The following is a 23,753-nucleotide window of genomic DNA, read 5'->3' on the forward strand; positions in this document are numbered from 1 at the left end:
GCTTTTGGAAAGCCAATGACAGAGTGGTAACTGGTACCAAGCCTGGGAGCGTTCATTTTCATGCTGACAAAGACTTCTGTTCTCTGAGAAACTGTATTCAATAACTCCAGGTAGGAGAAGAAACGTGATTGTCGCCAACTCATCTCAGCCGGAGTGAGATTCCACTTATTTTCTTTAGCCTCCAGGTGAGCTGATTTATATGAGAACATTATGGACTGGCTGTGTGGCTCTGTATAGGATTAGCCACCACTTAGAAAACATACAGTGCATTCGGAAAGTATTCAGACCCCTTGCATTTTCCACATTTTATTATGTTACAGCCTTATTCTAAAATGGATTAAATTAAAGATTGTCCTCGTCAGTCTACACACAACACCCCATAATGACAAAGCTAAAACAGTTATTTTTTATAAAAATAACAGAAACCTTATTTACAAAAGTATTCAGACCTTTTGCTATGAGACTCGAAATTGAGCTCCGTTGCATCCTGTTTCCATTGATCATCCTTGAGATGTTTCTACAACTTGATTGGAGTCCACCTGTGGTAAATTCAATTGATTGAACATGATTTGGAAAGGTACGCACCCGTCTATATAAGGTCCCACAGTTGATGGTGCATGTCAGAGCAAAAACCAGACAGGATTTTGAGACAGGATTTTGTTGAGGCACATATCTGGGGAAGGGTACAAAAAATGTATGCAACAAGAACACAGTGGCCTCCATCATTCTTAAATGGAAGAAGTTTGGAACCACCAAGACTCTTCCTAGAGCTGGCCGCCTGGCCAAACTGAGCAATTGGGGGAGAAGGGTCTTGGTCAGGGATTTGAACACTCTTACAGAGCTCCAGAGTTCCTCTGTGGAGATAGGAGAACTTTCCAGAAGGACAACCATCTCTGCAGCACTCGACCACTCAGGCCTTTATTGTTGAGTGGCCAGATGGAAACCACTCCCCAGTAAAGGCACAGCACACTTGGGATTTGCTAAAAGGCACCTAAAGGACTCTCAGACCATGAGAAAAAATATTCTCTGGTCTGATGAAACCAAGATTGAACTCTTTGGCCTGAATGCCAAGTGAGATGTCTGGAGGAAACCTGGCATCGTCCCTACGGTGAAGCATGGTGGTGGCAGCATCTTGGTGTCGGGATGTTTTTCAGCGGCAGGGACTAGTCGGGATTGAGGGAACCGTGACGTGAACTGAGCAATGAAAACCTGTCAGGACCTCAGACTGGGGCAAAGAATCACCTTCCAACAGGACAACAACTCTAAGCAAACAGCTTACGGTCTCTGAATGTCCTTGAATGGCCCAGCAAGAGCCTGGACTTGAACCTGATCAAACATCTCTGGAGAGATGAAAATAGCTGTGCAGCGACGCTCCCCATCCAACCTGACAGAGCTTGAGAGGATCTGCAAAGAAGAATGGGAGAAACTCCCCAAATACAGGTCTGCCAAGCTTGTAGCGTCATACCCAAGAAGACTCAAAGCTTTAATCGCTGCCAAAGATGTTTCAACAAGGTACGGAGTTAAGGGTCTGATTACTTATGTAAATGCCATATTTAAGTTTTTTATATTCATATATTAAAAACCTATTTTATATTTATAAAAACCTGTTTCTGCTTTGCCATTATGGGCTATAGTTTGAAACCCCCCCTGATTTAATCCATATTAGAATAAGGCTGCAACGTAACAAAATGTGAGGGGTCTGAATACTTTCCGAATGCGCTGTATGTGTAGACAAAGCGCATACTGACTGGAAAAGGACTTTAAATTTGTTCAACTTTAATCTCAAGAAGAGATACGTTTTTGTGGCTACAACAGTACTTTGAGCCCACTATTCAGTCATCATTAAAGCGTAAATCTGATTTGATCTGAATGTCAGAAACAACATGTTGTGTAAAGTGAATAGAAATGTGTGCTGTAGCCAAGGTCACCTAATTTTCCATGATGCACTCTACTCCTTGAAAAAGAAAGGAGAGCCGCACACTCTAGGAGCTCAGATGCAATAATTTAATAACCAACGTTTCGACAGACAAGCTGTCTTCAATCATCTGTCGAATGTTGGTTATTAAATTATTGCATCTGAACTCCTAGAGTGTGCGGTTCTCCTTTACATTTTCAAGTGTACTACACCGCTAGCCAGCACCTCGCCTAAATAGGTGTGCGTTTCTTTCGCCTCCAAATTACACTGTACTCCTTGTCATTATTGCGTTACCCAAAAGCACTTCAGCCTAGCTTGAACAGAAGGGGAATCAGTCGCTCAAGTGAGGAACTTGATTATCCAAAAACGTTTTCCTTAGCCTAGGACACTTCAACATGTGACTCTCCCAGAAAAAACGAAAGGATCTTTGTTTTTATTCATGGGACCAAACAGACAGGCTTGCGTTTCAGCATATGACGCCTTCAGCAGAGCCTGAAACTCATTGGTTTGATCAGAGCTAACATATTTGTCTTTGTGTCATTTCTAAGCGCACTTACTCTACAGATCAAATCAAATCAAATCAAATTTTATTTGTCACATACAGATGGTTAGCAGATGTTAATGCGAGTGTAGCGAAATGCTTGTGCTTCTAGTTCCGACAATGCAGTAATAACCAACAAGTAATCTAACTAACAATTCCAAAACGACTGTCTTATACACAGTGTAAGGGGATAAAGAATATGTACATAAGGATATATGAATGAGTGATGGTACAGAGCAGCATAGGCAGGATACAGTAGATGGTATCGAGTACAGTATATACATGAGGTGAGTATGTAAACAAAGTGGCATAGTTAAAGTGGCTACTGATACATGTATTACATAAGGATGCAGTCGATGATATAGAGTACAGTATATACGTATGCATATGAGATGAATAATGTAGGGTAAGTAACATTATATAAGGTAGCATTGTTTAAAGTGGCTAGTGATATATTTACATCATTTCCCATCAATTCCCATTATTAAAGTGGCTGGAGTTGAGTCAGTGTCAGTGTCAGTGTGTTGGCAGCAGCCACTCAATGTTAGTGGTGGCTGTTTAACAGTCTGATGGCCTTGAGATAGAAGCTGTTTTTCAGTCTCTCGGTCCCAGCTTTGATGCACCTGTACTGACCTCGCCTTCTGGATGATAGCGGGGCGAACAGGCAGTGGCTCGGGTGGTTGATGTCCTTGATGATCTTTATGGCCTTCCTGTAACATCGGGTGGTGTAGGTGTCCTGGAGGGCAGGTAGTTTGCCCCCGGTGATGCGTCATACCCAAGAATGATGATCTACGGTAAACGTGAAGATAGCCAGATGGAGATTTTGTTGTTTGTCAACTGGTGCGATACATTTGAAGCAACACGGGTTTGTCTCTGTGTAAGGGGGAGTCACACAAGGCACAGGGCCTTTTGCAGGGGGTGGATTTAGTGATTTGTCAAACAAATCAGTTCAAAAAGTAGGTTACCTTTGAACATTTATCCAAAATAACAGTGCACTGTGCACCTCCTCCAACTTTCCTTCAATTCACAAGTGGCTGAAACATCTCACTGGAGAAAGCATCCGAGCGAGTGAAACGGCCCTCTCTGTCTTACTATATGTAGCCTGTGTATCTGATGCTGTCTGGCCAAAAAAATAGTAGGAGGACATCTTTTGGTCCAGACAGCATCAGATACATGGGCTACACAAACATGTCCTCTGCCTCGAAGACGATGGCAGTATTTTACTAAAGAAATGTGTAGGCTCGAGTCACTGTGCACCTCGCTGCTGGGTCTCTCTTTGTAGTCCGTAATAGCCGGTGTAGTAGGATTAAATCCTAGTCCTGTATTGACACTTTGCCTGTTTGATGGTTTGTCTGAGGGCATAGCAGGATTTCTTATAAGCGTCCGGATTAGTGTCCCGCTCCTTGATAGCGGCAGCTCTAGCCTTTAGCTCGGTGCGGATGTTGCCCGTAATCAATGGCTTCTGTTTGGGATATGTAAGTACAGTCACTGTGGGGACAACGTCGTCGATGCACTTATTGATGAAGCCGGTGACTGAGGTGGTGTACTCCTCAATGCCATTGGATGAATCCCAGAACACATTCCAGTCTGTGCTAGCAAAACAGTCCTGTAGCTTAGCATTTGATTCATTGGACCACTTCCGTATTGAGCAAGTCACTGGTACTTCCTGCTTTAGTTTTTGTTTATAAGCAGGAATCAGGAGGATATAATTATGATCAGATATACCAAATGGAGGGAGAGGGAGAGCTTTGTCTCTGTGTGTGGAGTAAAGGTGGTCTAGAGTTTTTTTTTTTTGTTTTTTTTTTTCTCCTCTGGTTGCACATGAGGTAAAATGGATTTAGGTTTGCCTGCATTAAAGTCCCCGGCCACTAGGAGCGCAGCTTCTAGATGTACATTTTCTTGTTTGCTTATGGCCTTATCTAGCTCGCTGAGTGCGGTTTTAGCGCCAGAATCGTTTTTTTTTGTGGTAAATAGACGGCTATGAATAATATAGATGAGAACTCTCTTGGTAGATAGAATCCCTCATGATACGCTGTAGATCACACTATCTCAGGCGAGCAATACCTCGAGACTTCTTTAATATTAGACATCGCGCACCAGCAGTTATTGACAAATAGACACACACCCTGTCCCTCATCTTACCAGACATAGCTACCCTGTCCTGTCGATGAACAGATTTGCACACTCTTGGCATTCTCTCAACCAACTTCACCTGGAATGCTTTTCCAACAGTCTTGATGGAGTTCCCAAATATGCTGAGCACATGTTGGCTGCTTTTCCTTCACCCTGCGGTCCGACTCATCCCAAACCATCTCAATTTGATTGAGGTCAGGTGATTGTGGAGGCCAGGTCATCTGATGCAACACTCCATCACTCACCTTGGTAAAATAGCCCTTACACATCCTGGAGGTGTCCTGTTGAAAAACAAATGATAGTTTCATTAAGCCCAAACCAGATGGGATGGCGTATCACTGCAAAATGCTGTGGTAGCCATGCTGGTTAAGTGTGCCTTGAATTCTAAATAAATCACAGACAGTGTCACCAGCAAAGCACCCCCACACCATAACTTCGTACTTCATGCTTTACGGTGGGAAATACACATGCAGAGATCATCCGATCACCCACACAGCATTTTTTTTTTTTTTTTTTTTTTTTTTTTTTTTTTTTACCTTTATTTAACCAGGCAAGTCAGTTAAGAACAAATTCTTATTTTCAATGACGGCCTGGGAACAGTGGGTTAACTGCCTGTTCAGGGGCAGAACGACAGATTTGTACCTTGTCAGCTCGGGGGTTTGAACTCGCAACCTTCCGGTTACTGGTCCAACGCTCTAACCACTAGGCTACCCTGCCGCCCCAAAGACGGCGGTTGGAACCAAAAATCTACATTTGGACTCATCAGACCAAAGGACAAATTTCCACTGGTCTAATGTCCATTGCTCATGTTTCTTGGCTCAAGCAAGTCTCTTATTATTATTGGTGTCCTTTAGTAGTGGTTTCTTTGCAGCAATTTAACCATGAAGGCCTGATTCACACAGTCTCTTCTGAGCAGTTGATGTTGATGTGCCTGTTACTTCAACTCTGTGAAGCATTTATTTGGGATGCAATTTCTGAGGCTGGTAACTCTAATGAACTTGTCCTCTCCAGCAGAGGTAACTCTGGGTCTTCCATTCCTGTTGTGGTCCTCATGAGAGCCAGTTTCATCATAGCGCTTGATGGTTTTTATGACTGCACTTGAAGAAACTTTCAAAGTTCTTGAAATGTTCCGGATTGACTGACCTTCATGTCTTAAAGTAATGATGGACTGTCGTTTCTCTTTGCTTATTTGTGCTGTTCTTGCCATTAATATGGACTTGGTATTTAACAAATAGGGTTATCTTCTGTATACCCCCCTACCTTTTAACAACACAACTGATTGGCTCAAACGCATTAAGAAGGAAAGAAATTACACAAATGTACTTTTAACAAGGCAAACCTGTTAATTGAAATGCATTCCAGGTGACTACCTCATGAAGCTGGTTGAGAGAATGCCAAGAGTGTGCAAAGCTGTCATTAATGCCACTGTGTTCTTGGGGACCTTCAATGCTGCAGCCATTTTTTGCTACCCTTCCCTAGATCTGTGCCTCGACACAATTCTTTGTCGGAGCTCTACAGACAATTCCTTCAACCCCATGGCTTGGTTTTTGCTCTGATATGCACTGTCAACTGTGGGACCTTATATAGATAAGAGGTGTGCCTTTCCAAATCATGTCCAATCAATTGAATCCAAATCATGTCGAATCAATTGAATTTTCCACAGATGGACACAGAAGTTGTTGAAACATCTCAAGGATGATCAATGGAAATAGGATGCACCTGAGCTCAATTTCGAGTCTCATAGCAAAGGGTCTGAATACTTATGTAAATACCTTTTTTTTTTTTTTTTCATTTATTGTTTTAATACATTTGCAAAAATGTCTAAAAAACAGTTTTTGCTTTGTCATAATGGGGTATTGTGTGTAGATTGCTGAGTTTTTATTTTTTTATTGAAGCCATTTTAGAATTAGGCTGTAACTGAAAAAGTTAAGTGTTCTCAATACTTTCTGAATGCACTTTATGTACGACAGAATTACACTATTACAGAAAAACACTTCAGCTAATTGAATTCTTGTCATGGTTCAAGGCTAGCATCATTTTCAGATTGTGTTATTAGAAGCAGAGCTTAAGTGATAATATTAAGTGGTAAGCAAATGTCATAGTTGAGTAAAAGAAAAGATACCTTAATAGAAAATGAAAGTCACCCAGTAAAATACTACTTGAGTAAAAGTCTAAAAGTATCAAAAGTAAATGTAATTGTTAAATATACTTATTTCAATTTCCTTATATTAAGCAAACCAGACAGCACAATTTTCTTGTTTATGGATAGCCAGGGGCACAGTCAAACACTCAGACATAATTTACAAATGAAGCATTTGCATTTAGTGAGTCTGCCAGATCAGAGGCAGTAGAGATGACCAGGGATTTTCTCTGTTTAGTGAGTCCGTCAGATCAGAGGCAGTAGAGATGACCAGGGATTTTCTCTGTTTAGTGAGTCCGTCAGATCAGAGGCAGTAGAGATGACCAGGGATTTTCTCTGTTTAGTGAGTCCGTCAGATCAGAGGCAGTAGAGATGACCAGGGATTTTCTCTGTTTAGTGAGTCCGTCAGATCAGAGGCAGTAGAGATGACCAGGGATGTTCTCTGTTTAGCGAGTCTGTCAGATCAGAGGCATTAGAGATGACCAGGGATTTTCTCTGTTTAGTGAGTCCGTCAGATCAGAGGCAGTAGAGATGACCAGGGATTTTCTCTGTTTAGTGAGTCTGTCAGATCAGAGGCAGTAGAGATGACCAGGGATTTTCTCTGTTTAGTGAGTCTGCCAGATCAGAGGCAGTAGAGATGACCAGGGATTTTCTCTGTTTAGTGAGTCTGTCAGATCAGAGGCAGTAGAGATGACCAGGGATTTTCTCTGTTTAGTGAGTCCGTCAGATCAGAGGCAGTAGAGATGACCAGGGATTTTCTCTGTTTAGTGAGTCCGTCAGATCAGAGGCAGTAGAGATGACATGGGATTTTCTCTGTTTAGTGAGTCCGTCAGATCAGAGGCAGTAGAGATGACCAGGGATTTTCTCTGTTTAGTGAGTCTGCCAGATCAGAGGCAGTAGAGATGACCAGGGATTTTCTCTGTTTAGTGAGTCTGCCAGATCAGAGGCACTAGAGATGACCAGGGATGTTCTCTGTTTAGTGAGTCTGCCAGATCAGAGGCAGTAGAGATGACCAGGGATGTTCTCTGTTTAGTGAGTCCGTCAGATCAGAGGCACTAGAGATGACCAGGGATGTTCTCTTGATAAGTGCATGAATGGACCATTTTCCTGTCCTGCTAAGCATTCAAAATGTAACGAGTACTTTTGGGTGTCAGGGAAAATGTATGGAGTAAAAAGTACATTATTTTTATTAGGAATGTAGTGAAGTAAAAGTAAAGTCTACTTAAGTAGTAGTACTTTAAAGTATTTTTTCTTAAGTTCTTTACTCCAATGCTCCCATGTTATCTTCACAGATACAGTGGGGCAAAAAAGTATTTAGTCAGTCACCAATTGTGCAAGTTCTCCCACTTAAAAAGATGAGAGGCCTGTAATTTTCATCATAGGTACACTTCAACTATGACAGACAAAATGAGGGAACAAAATCCAGAAAATCACATTGTAGGATTTTTTATGAATTTATTTGCAAATTCTGGTTGAAAATAAGTATTTTCACAATTGGTGGCTGACTAAATACTTTTTTACCCCACTGTACCTAATGTGATTTGCTCCATGTTAATGGTGTGTAATGATATGTTTGCAGTTATCACCATCTTCAGGGGCAAGGTGGAGGAAGTGGAGCTGCCAGTAGAGAAGGTTGACATCATCATCTCCGAGTGGATGGGCTACTGTCTCTTCTACGAGTCTATGCTCAATACCGTAATCTTTGCAAGGGACAAGTGGCTGGTAGGTGTGTGTTTGAGGTGTGTGTGTGTGTGTGTGTGCACATGCACTGACCAGACATGCTAGCAGCATGACGAGTGCTCTAGCCTCACTGACTTACCCAGGGATAAAAAACATAACCTGGCCTGGTGTTTGCTTCTTCTCACATGCAGCACAGCTGAGAAATGAGATGTCCTTCTATGCAGGATTGATTGCAGGTACTTTTTTTCTCCCCAAATTTTAAACAGAAACCCGGCGGTCTGATGTTTCCAGACCGTGCTGCATTGTATGTGGTGGCCATCGAGGACAGGCAGTACAAGGACTTCAAAATCCACTGTGAGTGTGTATGTTTACTTGGCCCTGTGCCCCTGACTCGCTCTCTATTCCCGTGGTGGGTCTTACCTGGCTTATATTTCTGCTTTGCTAATCAACCGTGAATGTAGAACAACCACAGCAGCACACGCACCAAAGAGACACACTTAAACATACACAATATACTGTACGCAGACACACACACACACATACGGCAGGCACACACACACACGGGAGGCACACACATTAGTGTTGGTCATACATTTGAACTTTTCAAAGGCATAAGTGATGATCGATACAATATTCAAGTCAACAAGCCTCTCCATCTCAGTGCTAGCCCACACAAAGCTCTCCTGGTGGATTTGGTGGAATTGTTCATCTCAGCACAGAGACCAGAGCCATGACAGTCAAACAGAGGACATGAAGCAGAACAATGCCTCATACCACCACACACACCCATTCCACATACCTACACACACATACGTACACCACCAATAGGGAATTCCAAACCAACACAATACTCTGAGACAGCGAGTTCCTTAGGCTTACAGAAACCCAGACCACATGACTGAGCGAGCACTGAGGAGAAGTCCAGCCAGTGCTGTTCCGCTTTCTCAGCCTTGTGCAGTGAGAGGTTTTAGTGAAAGCAGAGATAGGAGGTAGAGGATGAGTGGGGGACAGTGTCCATATTTGGCCCAGTCTGGTTCCAACAGACAGATGTCTTTTGGGAAAGGATGACATACCTGATCACTTAGTGTGCTAAAATAATGTTCTGCCATCATCAGAACAGGGTGGTATTCATTATGGCATATCATAGCAAAGCATTTTGAAACGGAAAAACGAAATTAGCATTTCTTATTGGATAAAGTCAGATAGTCACTCCCTGTTTCAATCTGTGTTCTTGCATGTTCTAGAATAATACCCAGGATTACTTCAGTTGTAGGGCCTGATAATGCACAGCTGAGGTGCGACCTGCTCATTATTCCCTCCTCCTCCTGTCACGCTTAAGTGTTTCCACTTCAAAGGGACACATAAAGATGTTTACACACTCTTTAAAAAAAAATATTATAATTATTTATTTTTTATTTACCCATCCACCATGCCCCCTCTTCGGATTACACAAATATCTTATTTTGTTTTTTCATCTGTTATGCTACATATACATACATTTTACATATCACACTATATATACAGTTGATTTACACATTTGACATACATGGTACTTTTATATACAGCAATCACTTACAATAACACATGACCAAACATAAGCTCTTAATCTCACCCCTCAGCAACTCTTAGCCCATCCCACCTATCACCCTAAACCACCCTCAAAATATACAGAGCTGAGGTTGTTGTATGCCCCATATATATAGCATTCTGTTGGTATAATAAACCACATGGAAAAATGTGAAGTGTTGAATCAAGAATTGTTTTTTTTTGTATCAGTTCACATGCCATGGAATCGGTACATCGAACATCTCTGCCCATTTATTTTGCAACCTGTATGGCGCAGCTGTAAAGAAATAAATAATAATAAAATCCTCAAATGAAACTGGTATATTTGTCCATGCCACTCCTTTTCAGCCAATTCGTATCTTTAATATATGGCAGACAAACAAGTTCTCATTTTTGCGGTAATGATGCAATCAGTTGGTTGTAAATTTGGATTGAGCAGACATGCCCATTTATTTTTGATAGCTGCACCATTTCTATTCATAGTATCATTAATAAATATAATAGAATTTAAACACTTTTTTCCCATAGTTTTTTTTATCAATCACTATATTTGAGTTTAACCATAATTGTTGTAATATTTGTTCTTTCTTTTCTGGAGGATAAAATTGAAATTGTAACCAGCTTTGTATGGCTTGTTTAAGAAAGGGTGACTTTTAACAAAGTTTAATTTTAAATTTTTCGGAAATGAGAAGTGGTAATACGTATAAAAGCTCATTCTTAGTTCCAACTTTTGCCTTAATAATTTACTGGAGAACCAGTTCAGGTTTTAGTATAACTTATGTATGAGTGAAGCTTTTAGTGATAGATTTAATGCTTTAATATTTCACCATTTTAGCCTCCCAAACTCATATTCATTATATAAATAGGCACGTTTAATTTTGTCTGGCTTAGCATTCCAAATAAAGTGAAATATTTTTGGCTAAAAACGAGTCGTCTGGAGTAGGCAACACCATCAATAAGTAAACTGTGATAGGACCAAAGAGTTAATCCATGTGATTTTTTTCCATAAATAGACATGTACAGTGCATTTGGAAAGTATTCTGACCTGGTGACTTTTCCCACGTTTTGTTACATTACAGCCTTATTCTAAAATGGATTAAATAGTTATTTTCCCTCAATCTACACACAATACTCCATAATGACAAAGCAAAACAGGTTTATATGTATTAAATATAAAAAACTGAAATTTCACATTTACATAAGTATTTAGACCCTCTGCTATGAGACTGAGACAGGATTATCTCGAGGCACCGATCTGGGGAAGGGTACCAAAACATTTCTGCAGCATTGAAGGTCCCCAAGAACATAGTGGCCTCCATCATTCTTAAATGGAAGAAGTTTGGAACCGCCAAGACTCTTGCTAGGGCTGGCTGCCCAGCCAAACTGAGCAAACGGGGGGAGAAGGGATTTGGCCAGGAAGGTGACCAAGAACCCGATGGTCACTCTGACAGAGCTCTAGAGTTCCTCTGTGGAGATGGTTGTCCTTCTGGAAGGTTCTCTCATCTCTGCAGCACTCCACCAATCAGGCCTTTATGGTAGAGTGGCCAGACGGAAGCCACTCCTCAGTAAAAGGCTGACTGCCTGCTTAGAATTTGCCAAAAGGCACATAAGGACCATGAGGAACAAGATTCTCTGGTCTGATGAAACCAAGATTGAACTCTTTGGCCTGAATGCCAAGCGTCACATCTGGAGGAAACCTGGCGCCATCCCTACGGTGAAGTATGGTGGTGGCAGCATCACGCTGTGGGAATGTTTTTAAGTGGCAAAGACTAGTCGGGATCGAGGGAAAGGTGAAAGGAGCAAAGTACAGAGAGATCCTCAATGAAGACCTGCTCCAGAGCGCTCAGGACCTGACTGGGTTAAAGGTTCACCTTCCAACAGGACAAAGCCCCTAAGCACACAGCTAAGACACGGCTGGTGTGGCTTCGGGACAAGTCTCTGTATGTTCTTGAGTGGCCCAGCCAGAGCCCGGACTTGAACCCGATTGAACACCCCTTGAGAGACCTGAAAATAGCTGTGCAGCGACGCTCCCCATCCAACCTGACAGAGCTCGAGAGGACCTGCAGAGAATAATGGGAGAAACTCCCCAAATACAGGTGTGCCAAGCTTGTAGCGTCATACCCAAGAACACTCGGGGCTGTCATCACTGCCAAAGGTACTTCGACTATGCACTGAGTAAAGGGTCTGAATACTTACGGAAATGTGATATTTCAGTTTTTTAAATGTAATACATTTGCAAAAAAACTGTGCTTTGTCATTATGGGGTATTGTGTGTAGATTGAGGGGAAAACTGTATTTAATCCATTTTAGAAGTCCAAAAAGGGGTCTGAATACTTTCCGAATGCACTGTACATACCTCTCCATGGTTGCAGCATCTTATCTGAGATATGAATACCAAGTATGTCTACTTCACCATCCACCAATTTTATTGGTAAACTACAATACGTAATATGGTACACTTTTCATAATTCGGTTTTAATCGAGAGAGGCTAGAAAAGTGATCAAGATCTTCATTGAGACTGTGTAGGGATCCAGATTGCGGACTCAATAAAATACTTTATTCATTGCAATACATTAACATTTTTGTTTTTATCCCCTGGATTTCTAACCCCTTGATGTTCTTGTTGGATCTAATTTTAATAGCTAACATTTCAATGCCCATAAATAGATATGGAGACAACAGACAGCCTTGTTTTGCTCCTCTTAACAGCTCAATACTTTCTGAGAAGTAACCATTATTTACTATTTTACACCTGGCATTGCTGTACATATCATTTACTTATTGTATAAGATATTCACTGAAATTAAAGTAGTCCAGGCATTTATATATAAATTCTAGTTGTACTTTATCAAACACCTTTTCAAAATCTGCTCTGAAGACCAGGCCTGGTATTTTTGACGTTTCATAGTGTTCAATTGTTTCAAGTAATTGTCGTATATTATCTCCAATATATCGTCCTTGTGAAAAACCAGTCTGATCAGGATGAACAATATCTGGTAAAACCTTTTTTATTCTATGTGCTATGCATTTCGCTAGGATTTTCGCATCACAACAGTGTAAGAGGGCTCCATTTTTTTAAATTTATTTTTTTCATCTTAAACACTATCTTAAGTACTGTAGCCATGCTTAATACATGATGAGTTAGCCTGAGGAGAGATTAGGCAATCTCTCTGTTTACTGCGGTGCACTGCACTACAGTGATGGTTAGCCGACACTGCGTCTGAAGTGGCCCCCAATTCCCTATTTAGTCCACTACTTTTAACCAGGTATCTTGTGCCTTGGTCATCTACATAGGGAGTATGGTGCCATTTTGGACACACACTATGTATTCCTCCCTCTCTAAGACTGATTTATTTAATTGCCCTTCCACAAAGGTGTTCCATAATGCGCTGTGCATCCACAGGGTGGGAGAACGTGTATGGCTTTGACATGACCTGCATCCGTAACGTGGCCATGAAGGAGCCCCTGGTGGACATAGTTGACCCCAAACAGATGGTCACCAACTCCTTCCTGATCAAGGTCCGCTTTGTCTTCATTTCACGTGTGTGTGTGGATGTGTGTAGAACTATTGCATGTCTCTGTGTGTGACTGTATGTGTGTGTAGTTAATTTGTTTTTGTATTTGTGGAAAACCAGCAGTTCGAAAGCCCACTGTTGAATCACAAAGCATTGCGTCAGCGTTGTCTCTGCCCATAAAAACGACACCCTTTTAAACTGTTTGTCTTCTGTGCCCGTTTCATTGTACCCGACGATGTAACTGCAATGATGAGATAGATGTTCTTCTTTGTTTTTCTGTTTTATTATCTCGCTGCCATACTGTGTTCATCCGTGTCTCAAGAGGACCACAATCCCTTTATTGTGTTATCCTCCATGATTTTACTCAAGTGCACCTATGGCTTTTTCAAATGTTGTGTGCTTGTTTTTTTAAATAGTTGAAATAATAAAGTAAACAAAAAACTCTAGGCTAATGCAGTGTAGGATTTACATAACCCGGTGTTACTGTTATTAGTATAACAGGCCACCAGACGATATCTTGATCTGTTCATTCGAATGGTGAACATAGCTGCCAAGCTTCAGGTTTTGGACTGCTGAGGTGTGTACTTCTCATCCACGTGCCTCAACGTAACATTGTAGCATTGTTGAAAACACACTGTAGGAATCAATACTTTTTAAACTGTTTAACCTAATTCAGAATCAGGAAAGAGACCATACGTTACAGTAAAGAGACTGTAAATCATCCACATACATATCACAATCTAGTGGCGTATGTCTTCAGCTGTAAATGGACAATATTTCACCCTAATGTGATCCTCCAATTCCAGCCTTCTGGCCATGCTTTCTGTGGCCTTCACTACTAGCTACAGATTGTGCCATGTTAATTCCCATGTCTAGACTGCTGATTGTCTGATTGTCTTGTTTACCTAGATTATTGATTGTCTTGTTTACCTAGATTATTGATTCTTGTTCACATAGATTATTTATTGGATTGTTCACCTAGATTATTGATTGGATTGTTCACCTAGATTATTGATTGGATTGTTCACCTAGATTATTGATTGGATTGTTCACCTAGATTATTGATTGGATTGTTCACCTAGATTATTGATTGGATTGTTCACCTAGATTATTGATTGGATTGTTCACCTAGATTATTGATTGGATTGTTCACCTAGATTATTGATTGGATTGTTCACCTAGATTATTGATTGGATTGCCATTTCTAAGTGCATGTGTTTATGTTGTTTCTTTCTAAAGCCTTTTGTCTGTAAAAATAACACGCAGGGAAATAATCTTTTGAAAAGTCAGTGTTTTATCTTCCAGATTTTTATACTGGCACCTTCTTTGCACTCACGCCTGGCAAGATTAAACCTGACAACCCAGAAAATGACAAGCCACTGACAAGGTGTTGCATGTCTCTGAATGGATTATAGAATGAGTCCTGTAATTAATATTGTACACAGACAGTGCGCAAAGGAGCTTAGGATGTTAAAGGGATCAAACAAGTTCCTCGTGTTCAAAATGTTTCCTTTACTGTGAGTGAGAGGGCGCCGAAGAGGAATTGTCGTCCTGCACTATGAAATATGGCTTTAAGGAGTTTGTGGCGCATAACCAAAGTAAACAGTTGTTACTCTTACGAAAGCTGGGAGTCGTTTGAGAAAGATAGCTGGGGACGTTGACTTGAATTATGCTGTTTTAACTGCTGATCGCCCGATACATAAAAATTGTATTTTTCCACTGCAAATGTGTCACTTTGGAAACAGAGCCAGTTGCCCCCCGCGGTGAATACATTATAGGGGACTGCATAACAACACATTATCTGAGCTCTAAACCATCTGTCTGCTTACCTAGCAGCAACAGATTCAGATGGGAGGACGCTCCTGATTTCTCTGTAATCAAACGCTAACGTGATTTGGGAACTGCTGGTGTGCTGACATTTGAGTGAAAGATGAAATGTGGGCCTCACCGGAGCAGAAAGCTGTGTTTCACAACCATATGCTCTCCTCTCCCACTGCAGAATCACGAGGCAGTAGATACCCTTTTAAAATATGGGATATGAATCATACTGTAGGAGGTCTATAAAGGAGCAGCATGTGAGCACAATAGAAGCCTAACAATAGTTATTGCCTTGGTTCTCCAGCCACATGACCCCATCTTCTCCTCATTTATCAACCTTTTGTGGGGGTTTCTGGGCTGGTCCCTCTGGGGTGAGGTGGGGTTAGTGGGGTTTCGTTTCAGCTCTGTGGCCCTTGAACCCAAAGGGAGAGGTTGGAGCAGAGTAGCAGAGAGCAGAGGCTTCAGCTTTGACAGACAGAACAAGAGGCTCAGGGATAATACAGGACTCAATGCCCAGGGGCACCGCCACATAGATCATATGACTCACATATAAGACATGCACGTGGACCTGCTCCGTACAAGACTTGTAAGGCAACAGAGGAAGAGTTAGGCCTACATGTACACATACACAATGGAGAAACCACTGTGCTGGCAGTGAATGGTGTGAATAGAACCCCAATCACTATGGAGTATGTATGTGATTAGCATTAACACTGCTAGCTGTAGATGTAACAGGGAAGTGTGGTTGTTGTCCCTCTTCAACAGGAGGTGGACATCTATACAGTGAAGACTGAGGACTTGTCCTTCACCTCAGCCTTCTGCCTTCAGATCCAGAGGAACGACTACATCCACGCCCTTGTCACCTACTTTAACATCGAGTTCACCAAGTGTCACAAGAAGACTGGCTTCTCCACCGGTACATTTTCAACTCTCTCTCTTCCTGTTCTCTGCCTCTCTTTCTCTGTTATTGATATTCACACAGGCTTACACAGGTGTAGCCTAATTGTAGATGTAAGATTGACATGTGATTAATAAGAGGAATGTGTAGGTCAGGGGTTGGCAACAGGCAATTGTTGGGGGACGACGACAATAAACTGGATGATAAGAAAGTTTGAGCAATAAAGGAAGGCTCGGTGTGGAAGGCTCATTAGCACTCTTTGTACCGTAGTACTAGCAGCTCTTCAGTTCACAGTGTCGTTATCAGAACAACTTCTGCAGACCTAGGATTTTATCCTTTTAATTGGCGGCAGCAGCAGATTACAGGCTAGGAGAGTCCTGCTGCTCCCTGATAGGTTAGCTAGAGTTCCTGCTCCCTGCCCACCATCCATCCTCCCTATGGGTTCCATCCCAAGACAAAGAACCCCCTCTAATGAGCTCTTTGATAAGCCAGAAAGGCCTAGACTACAACAGCAAACGCTGATACACTATATATATTTATATAAAAGTAAGTGGACACCCCTTAAAATTAGTGGATTTGGCTATTTCAGCCACACCTGTTGCTGACAGAGGTATACAATTGAGCACACAGCGATGCAATCTCCATAAACAAACATTGGCAGTAGAATGGCCTTACTGAAGATCTGTCTTTTTCAATGTGGCACCGTCATTGGATGCCACCTTTCCAACAAGTTGGTTCATCAAATTTTGGCCCCGCTAAAGCTGCCATAGTCAATTATTGTGAAGTGGAAGCATCTAGGAGCAACAATGGCTTAGCTGCGAAGTGGTGGCCACACAAGCTCACAGAACAGTGTGTTAAAGTGCACAGCGCTCCAAAGCAACGTCAGCACTGGAAGCAACGTCAGCACAAGCACTGTTTGTTCGAAGCTTCATGAAATGGGTTTCCATGGCCAAGCAGCCGCACACAAGCCTAAGATCACCATGGGCAATGCCAAGCGTCGGCTGGAGGGATGTAAAGCTCCCCGCTATTTGACTGTGGAGCAGGGGAAACTTGTTCTCTGGAGTGATGAGTCACGCTTCACCATCTGGCAGTCCGATGAACTAATCTGGGTTTGCCGGATGCCAGGAGAACGCTACCTGCCCCAATGCATAGTGCCAACTGTAAAGTTTGGTAGAGGAGGAATAATGGTCTGGTAATATCGATGCATCGCCTGTGTAAAAGAGTGCTTGCGTGTGTTTGTTTGTATTACTCTTGTATAGCCAGCCAGCGCAGGGAGTTTTACAACCCTTCAAGTGTAAAAATGTGTTGTAACTCTCTATCTAGACCTTTATGGTGGTTCGGACTAGGCCCCTTAGTTCCAGTGAAGGGGAATCTTAATGCTACAGCATACAATGACATTCTAGATGATTCTGAGCTTCCAACTTTTTGGCAACAGTTTGGGGAAGGCCCTTTCCTGTTCCAGCATGACAATGCCCCGTGCACAAAGCGAGGTCCATACAGAAATAGTTTGTCGAGATCGATGTGGAAGAACTTGACTGGCCTGCACAGAACCCTGACCTCAACCCCATCGAACACCTTTGGGATGAATTGGAATGCCGACTGCGAGCCAAGCCTAATCGCCCAACATCAGTGCCCGACCTCACTAATGCACTTGTGGCTGAATGAAATCACAATGTTCCAACATCTAGTGGAAAGCCTTCCCAGAAGAGTGGAGGCTGTTATAGCAGTAAAGGCGGGACCAACTCCATATTAATGCCCGTGATTTTGGAATGAGATGTTTGACTAGCAGGTGTCCACATACTTTGGGTCATGTAGTGTATCAAGTCTAAAATTAGAAGAGGCCCCAGGTTGAGGCCCCAGTTGATTTGCATGTCCACAGAACGTAGAGCGATGAGCTGAGTTCATTTGGATCAGTCAGTGAGCGACCTCTAGTGGTGGTGTGATGTTATACATTTTGTGATGTGATACCGCATAATATCTTCATTCGTTTGCCTTCATTTGAATTTGTGACGCACATAGGAGACTTTGCACTGTGACTTTCTGTGGCGTACATTTTGCAGAGGCAGTGGCAAGATGACCATGTGTTGTCACTCTGCAAAGTGGACCATGTCTTAATTTTGACCTCCAATCATACAGCTCTTCCACCTCTTTGTATTGATTTGAGCCAGTTCCATCAGACTAAATCACCTTAGCCAATGCTAAATCTTGCTACCCTCGCTGCACCCCTGATACGCATCTAAATGCACACATAGAGGCCTAAGTCCTTTAATGCCATTGATTTCCTATGTTCTCCTGGAGGACAGGTATATATATAGTGTATGGAGCACACAGAGACACTCAGACATGCTGAGTTGAGGTAGAAAAAGTTCAAGTTAACTGCTGCTGGACAATAACAACTCACCCATTGAATTAGCAAAACAAATCGAATCAAATGTTATGTCACATGCGCCGAATACAACCTTACCGTTAAATGCTTACTTACAAGCCCTTAACCAACAATGCAGTTCAAGAAATAGAGTTAAGAAAATATGTACTAAATAAACTAAAGTTAAAAACAAATATGTATGCATGCGTTACAAGATATTTAAGATTACAATAACAAGGCTATATACAGGGGGTACCGGTACCAAGTCAATGTGCAGGGGTACAGGTTAGTCGAGGTCATTTGTAAAGTGACTACGCATAGATAAACAGTGAGTAGCAGCAGTGTAAAAACAAAGGGTGGAGGGGGTCAAAGTAAATAGTCTGGGTGCCCATTTGATTAGTTGTTCAGCAGTCTTTTGGTTTGGGGGTAGAAGCTGTTAAGGAGCCTTTTGGTTCTAGACTTGGTGCTCTGGTACCACTTGCCATGCAACAGCAGAGAGAACAGTCTATGACTTGGGTAGCTGTAGTCTTTGACAATTTTTTGGGCCTTCCTCTGACACCGCCTAGTATATAGGTCCTGGATGTCAGGAAGCTTTTCCCCAGTGATGTACTGGGCCGTACGCACTAGAATCTGGGGACCTTTCGAGGATCTGGGGAGGAAGAGTCTCCTGAGGAGGAAAAGCTGTTGTCATAACCTCTTCACAACTATAGATTTACCTATTCTGTTTGTTCCCACACAGCTTTCATACTCTGTGTGTGTGTGTGTGTGTGTGTGTGTTTATGCAGCAACATAAAGAATGCATGATGAGTGGCGAGGTAATGGGAGGATAAAGATGGATAAAGACGAATGTCGGTGGGGAGGTCAGCCCAGTCAGTTCCTCTTATTTGTTCATTACACCAATGATATTTATATCCTCAACCAGCATTTTAGCATTACACATCTGTGGTGTTACTAAATAGCATGATGATTAGTGATCAGGGTTCAATTCCCTCAGGCTTTCAGACGTATCATGTCCCTGTTCAGAGAGCCTAGCTGTCCTGGAAATTCAGCAATACAAGTTGAAATGCATTTAAACAAATCCTGCAGTCCATTTTTGACACTAAGTGCATTCATTCTATTAACTGGGAAATGTACAAATAATGAATTTCAATTCCAAAGATTTTACTGAGTTACAGTTCATATAGGGGTCAAAACTTTGGCTCATGATTGTTTTGGTTTTAAGGGTAAATGGTCTGGGGGTCATGTCCAGTCCAAGGGCCGAATTGTAAAATGAACTCTTCAGTTGACAATTATGCATAATTTACGTGAAAATACGAGTATAAGGGGCAGTGCAGTCAAAAACATGATTTTCCTTTGTTTTATATACTGTATATCTCCACACTATGAGGTTGGAATAATACTGTGAAATTGTGAAAATTATGAAATTCCCTTTTAGTGTAAGAGCTGTTTGAAAATAGCATCTGGAATTTCAGCTCGTTTAGCAAGGGTGGAGTTTTACCCTGCCTGGCTACATCACCAGGTATAAGTTAATAGACCAATAACAAAGATGACTTTAAACCTCTTTGCCAATAGCAGCTTCTTTTCGGGGTACATATCCCTCCCATTAGGTCCTTGTCTCAGACCACTCCCAGACAGTCCTAGCAAAATTACTGCTTGAAAAATGGCTTTTTGCTAATAAGCTATTTATTTATTTTTGACCATTGTAATTGAAAACAATTATGCAGAAATGATTTGATATTAAGATAAAAACGGTTGCATTGGACCTTTTAAGCACACTGACCTGAAGTTAGGATTTGGCCTTAACTGCCTGTCTGTCTTCCTACAGCCCCTGATGCTCCGTACACACACTGGAAACAGACAGTGTTCTACCTGGAGGACTACCTGACTGTGAGGAGAGGGGAAGAGATCATTGGCAGCATCAACATGAAGCCCAACGACAGGAACATAGTGAGTATCTGGAATCTATGACCAGTAAAATGTCATCAATTTAGAAGTTAAGCTTATAAGGGTAATTTCTGGGACACAGTCTAGAATATCCATTGAAAGTGCTTTGTAGTCCAGGACTAGGCTAAATCTGTGTCCGGGAACCCCCCCCCATCTAGGTACCAGGTTTGTTCTGGTCCCCAAAAATGTTTTTTAAAGGCCCTAGCCCCTACCTACTGCATGATCGCTAGAGAGCCAGGCCCCTCAGGGATAGGTACAGGTCATATACTGTATATAATATATGTACTTGTCTACCCCACAGGGATAGGTACAGGTCATATATATAATATATGTACTTGTCTACCCCACAGGGATAGGTACAGGTCATATATATAATATCTGTACTTGTCTACCCCACAGGGATAGGTACAGGTCATACATATAATATCTGTACTTGTCTACCCCACAGGGATAGGTACAGGTCATACATATAATATATGTACTTGTCTACCCCACAGGGATGGGTACAGGTCATATATATAATATCTGTACTTGTCTACCCCACAGGGATGGGTACAGGTCATATATATATAATATCTGTACTTGTCTACCCCACAGGGATGGGTGCAGGTCATATATATAATATCTGTACTTGTCTACCCCACAGGGATGGGTACAGGTCATATATATATATATATATATATATATATATATATATATATATATATATATATATATATATATAATATATATATATACACAGTGCCTTGCGAAAGTATTCGGCCCCCTTGAACTTTGCGACCTTTTGCCACATTTCAGGCTTCAAACATAAAGATATAAAACTGTATTTTTTTGTGAAGAATCAACAACAAGTGGGACACAATCATGAAGTGGAACGACATTTATTGGATATTTCAAACTTTTTTAACAACTCAAAAACTGAAAAATTGGGCGTGCAAAATTATTCAGCCCCTTTACTTTCAGTGCAGCAAACTCTCTCCAGAAGTTCAGTGAGGATCTCTGAATGATCCAATGTTGACCTAAATGACTAATGATGATAAATACAATCCACCTGTGTGTAATCAAGTCTCCGTATAAATGCACCTGCACTGTGAAAGTCTCAGAGGTCCGTTAAAAGCGCAGAGAGCATCATGAAGAACAAGGAACACACCAGGCAGGTCCGAGATACTGTTGTGAAGAAGTTTAAAGCCGGATTTGGATACAAAAAGATTTCCCAAGCTTTAAACATCCCAAGGAGCACTGTGCAAGCGATAATATTGAAATGGAAGGAGTATCAGACCACTGCAAATCTACCAAGACCTGGCCGTCCCTCTAAACTTTCAGCTCATACAAGGAGAAGACTGATCAGCTAAGGTGGGAGACTCTGTCCATAGGACAACAATCAGTTGTATATTGCACAAATCTGGCCTTTATGGAAGAGTGGCAAGAAGAAAGCCATTTCTTAAAGATACCCATAAAAAGTGTTGTTTAAAGTTTGTCACAAGCCACCTGGGAGACACACCAAACATGTGGAAGAAGGTGCTCTGGTCAGATGAAACCAAAATTGAACTTTTTGGCAACAATGCAAAACGTTATGTTTGGCGTAAAAGCAACACAGCTGAACACACCATCCCCACTGTCAAACATGGTGGTGGCAGCATCATGGTTTGGGCCTGCTTTTCTTCAGCAGTGACAGGGAAGATGGTTAAAATTGATGGGAAGATGGATGGAGCCAAATACAGGACCATTCTGGAAGAAAACCTGATGGAGTCTGCAAAAGACCTGAGACTGGGACGGAGATTTGTCTTCCAACAAGACAATGATCCAAAACATAAAGCAAAATCTACAATGGAATGGTTCAAAAATAAATATATCCAGGTGTTAGAATGGCCAACTCAAAGTCCAGACCTGAATCCAATCGAGAATCTGTGGAAAGAACTGAAAACTGCTGTTCACAAATGCTCTCCATCCAACCTCACTGAGCTCGAGCTGTTTTGCAAGGAGGAATGGGAAAAAAATTCAGTCTCTCGATGTGCAAAACTGATAGAGACATACCCCAAGCGACTTACAGCTGTAATCGCAGCAAAAGGTGGCGCTACAAAGTATTAACTTAAGGGGGCTGAATAATTTTGCACGCCCAATTTTTCAGTTTTTGATTTGTTAAAGTTTGAAATATCCAATAAATGTCGTTCCACTTCATGATTGTGTCCCACTTGTTGTTGATTCTTCACAAAAAAATACAGTTTTATATCTTTATGTTTGAAGCCTGAAATGTGGCAAAAGGTCGCAAAGTTCAAGGGGGCCGAATACTTTCGCAAGGCACTGTAATATCTGTACTTGTCTACCCCACAGGGATAGGTACAGGTCATATATATAATATATGTACTTGTCTACCCCACAGGGATGGGTACAGGTCATATATATAATATATGTACTTGTCTACCCCACAGGGATAGGTACAGGTCATATATATATAATATCTGTACTTGTCTACCCCACAGGGATAGGTACAGGTCATATATATATAATATATGTACTTGTCTACCCCACAGGGATAGGTACAGGTCATATATATAATATATGTACTTGTCTACCCCACAGGGATAGGTACAGGTCATATATATAATATATGTACTTGTCTACCCCACAGGGATAGGTACAGGTCATATATATAATATATGTACTTGTCTACCCCACAGGGATGGGTACAGGTCATATATATAATATATGTACTTGTCTACCCCACAGGGATAGGTACAGGTCATATATATAATATATGTACTTGTCTACCCCACGGGGATAGGTACAGGTCATATATATAATATATGTACTTGTCTACCCCACAGGGATGGGTACAGGTCATATATATAATATCTGTACTTGTCTATCAAAATAAAGTCACAAAGTCTAATAAAGTCATTTCAGGCAGATAAAGCATTTATTCTAACATTATGTAGCTAGAAAGAAAGTCCATTCCACTGCTACTTCTCCACCGTAGACAGCTTGTTTTAATCATGTTTGTGATAAAGGTCAAAGAAGAGAAAACACTGATCATTCCCAGACCAAACAGGAGATGATACAGAGTCCTGGAATCCACCCTCTTTCCTCATCTGTAGAAATGGCCTGTGTGAGAACTCTGTCAAGCCCATGTTCAGGTGACAGGCCTGAAATAAGAAACGTTTGATTTAACACTCACTCTGATTTCTCTCTTCCCCCCCTGGTGAATTCTCTCTTGGTCTCTTTCTCTCTCTCTCTCTT

The 23,753-nt window shown here is 41.6% G+C and overlaps 1 protein-coding gene across 2 annotated transcripts in view; it reads left to right on the plus strand.

Annotated features, from left to right (window-relative positions):
- Positions 1–23,753, plus strand: part of LOC110498034 (protein arginine N-methyltransferase 8-B) — a 44,325-nt gene that overhangs the window by 18,176 nt on the left and 2,396 nt on the right. For both annotated transcript variants that reach the window (XM_036957441.1, XM_036957448.1), the window contains exons 5-9: positions 8,309–8,451; positions 8,676–8,763; positions 13,380–13,495; positions 16,075–16,225; positions 20,398–20,519. In XM_036957441.1, the coding sequence (XP_036813336.1) occupies positions 8,309–8,451; positions 8,676–8,763; positions 13,380–13,495; positions 16,075–16,225; positions 20,398–20,519 (620 nt within the window). The remainder of the gene's footprint in view (positions 1–8,308; positions 8,452–8,675; positions 8,764–13,379; positions 13,496–16,074; positions 16,226–20,397; positions 20,520–23,753) is intronic.

Source organism: Oncorhynchus mykiss, chromosome 2 (assembly GCF_013265735.2).
Source record: "Oncorhynchus mykiss isolate Arlee chromosome 2, USDA_OmykA_1.1, whole genome shotgun sequence".
In the NCBI taxonomy this organism is placed as follows: Eukaryota; Metazoa; Chordata; class Actinopteri; order Salmoniformes; family Salmonidae; genus Oncorhynchus; species Oncorhynchus mykiss.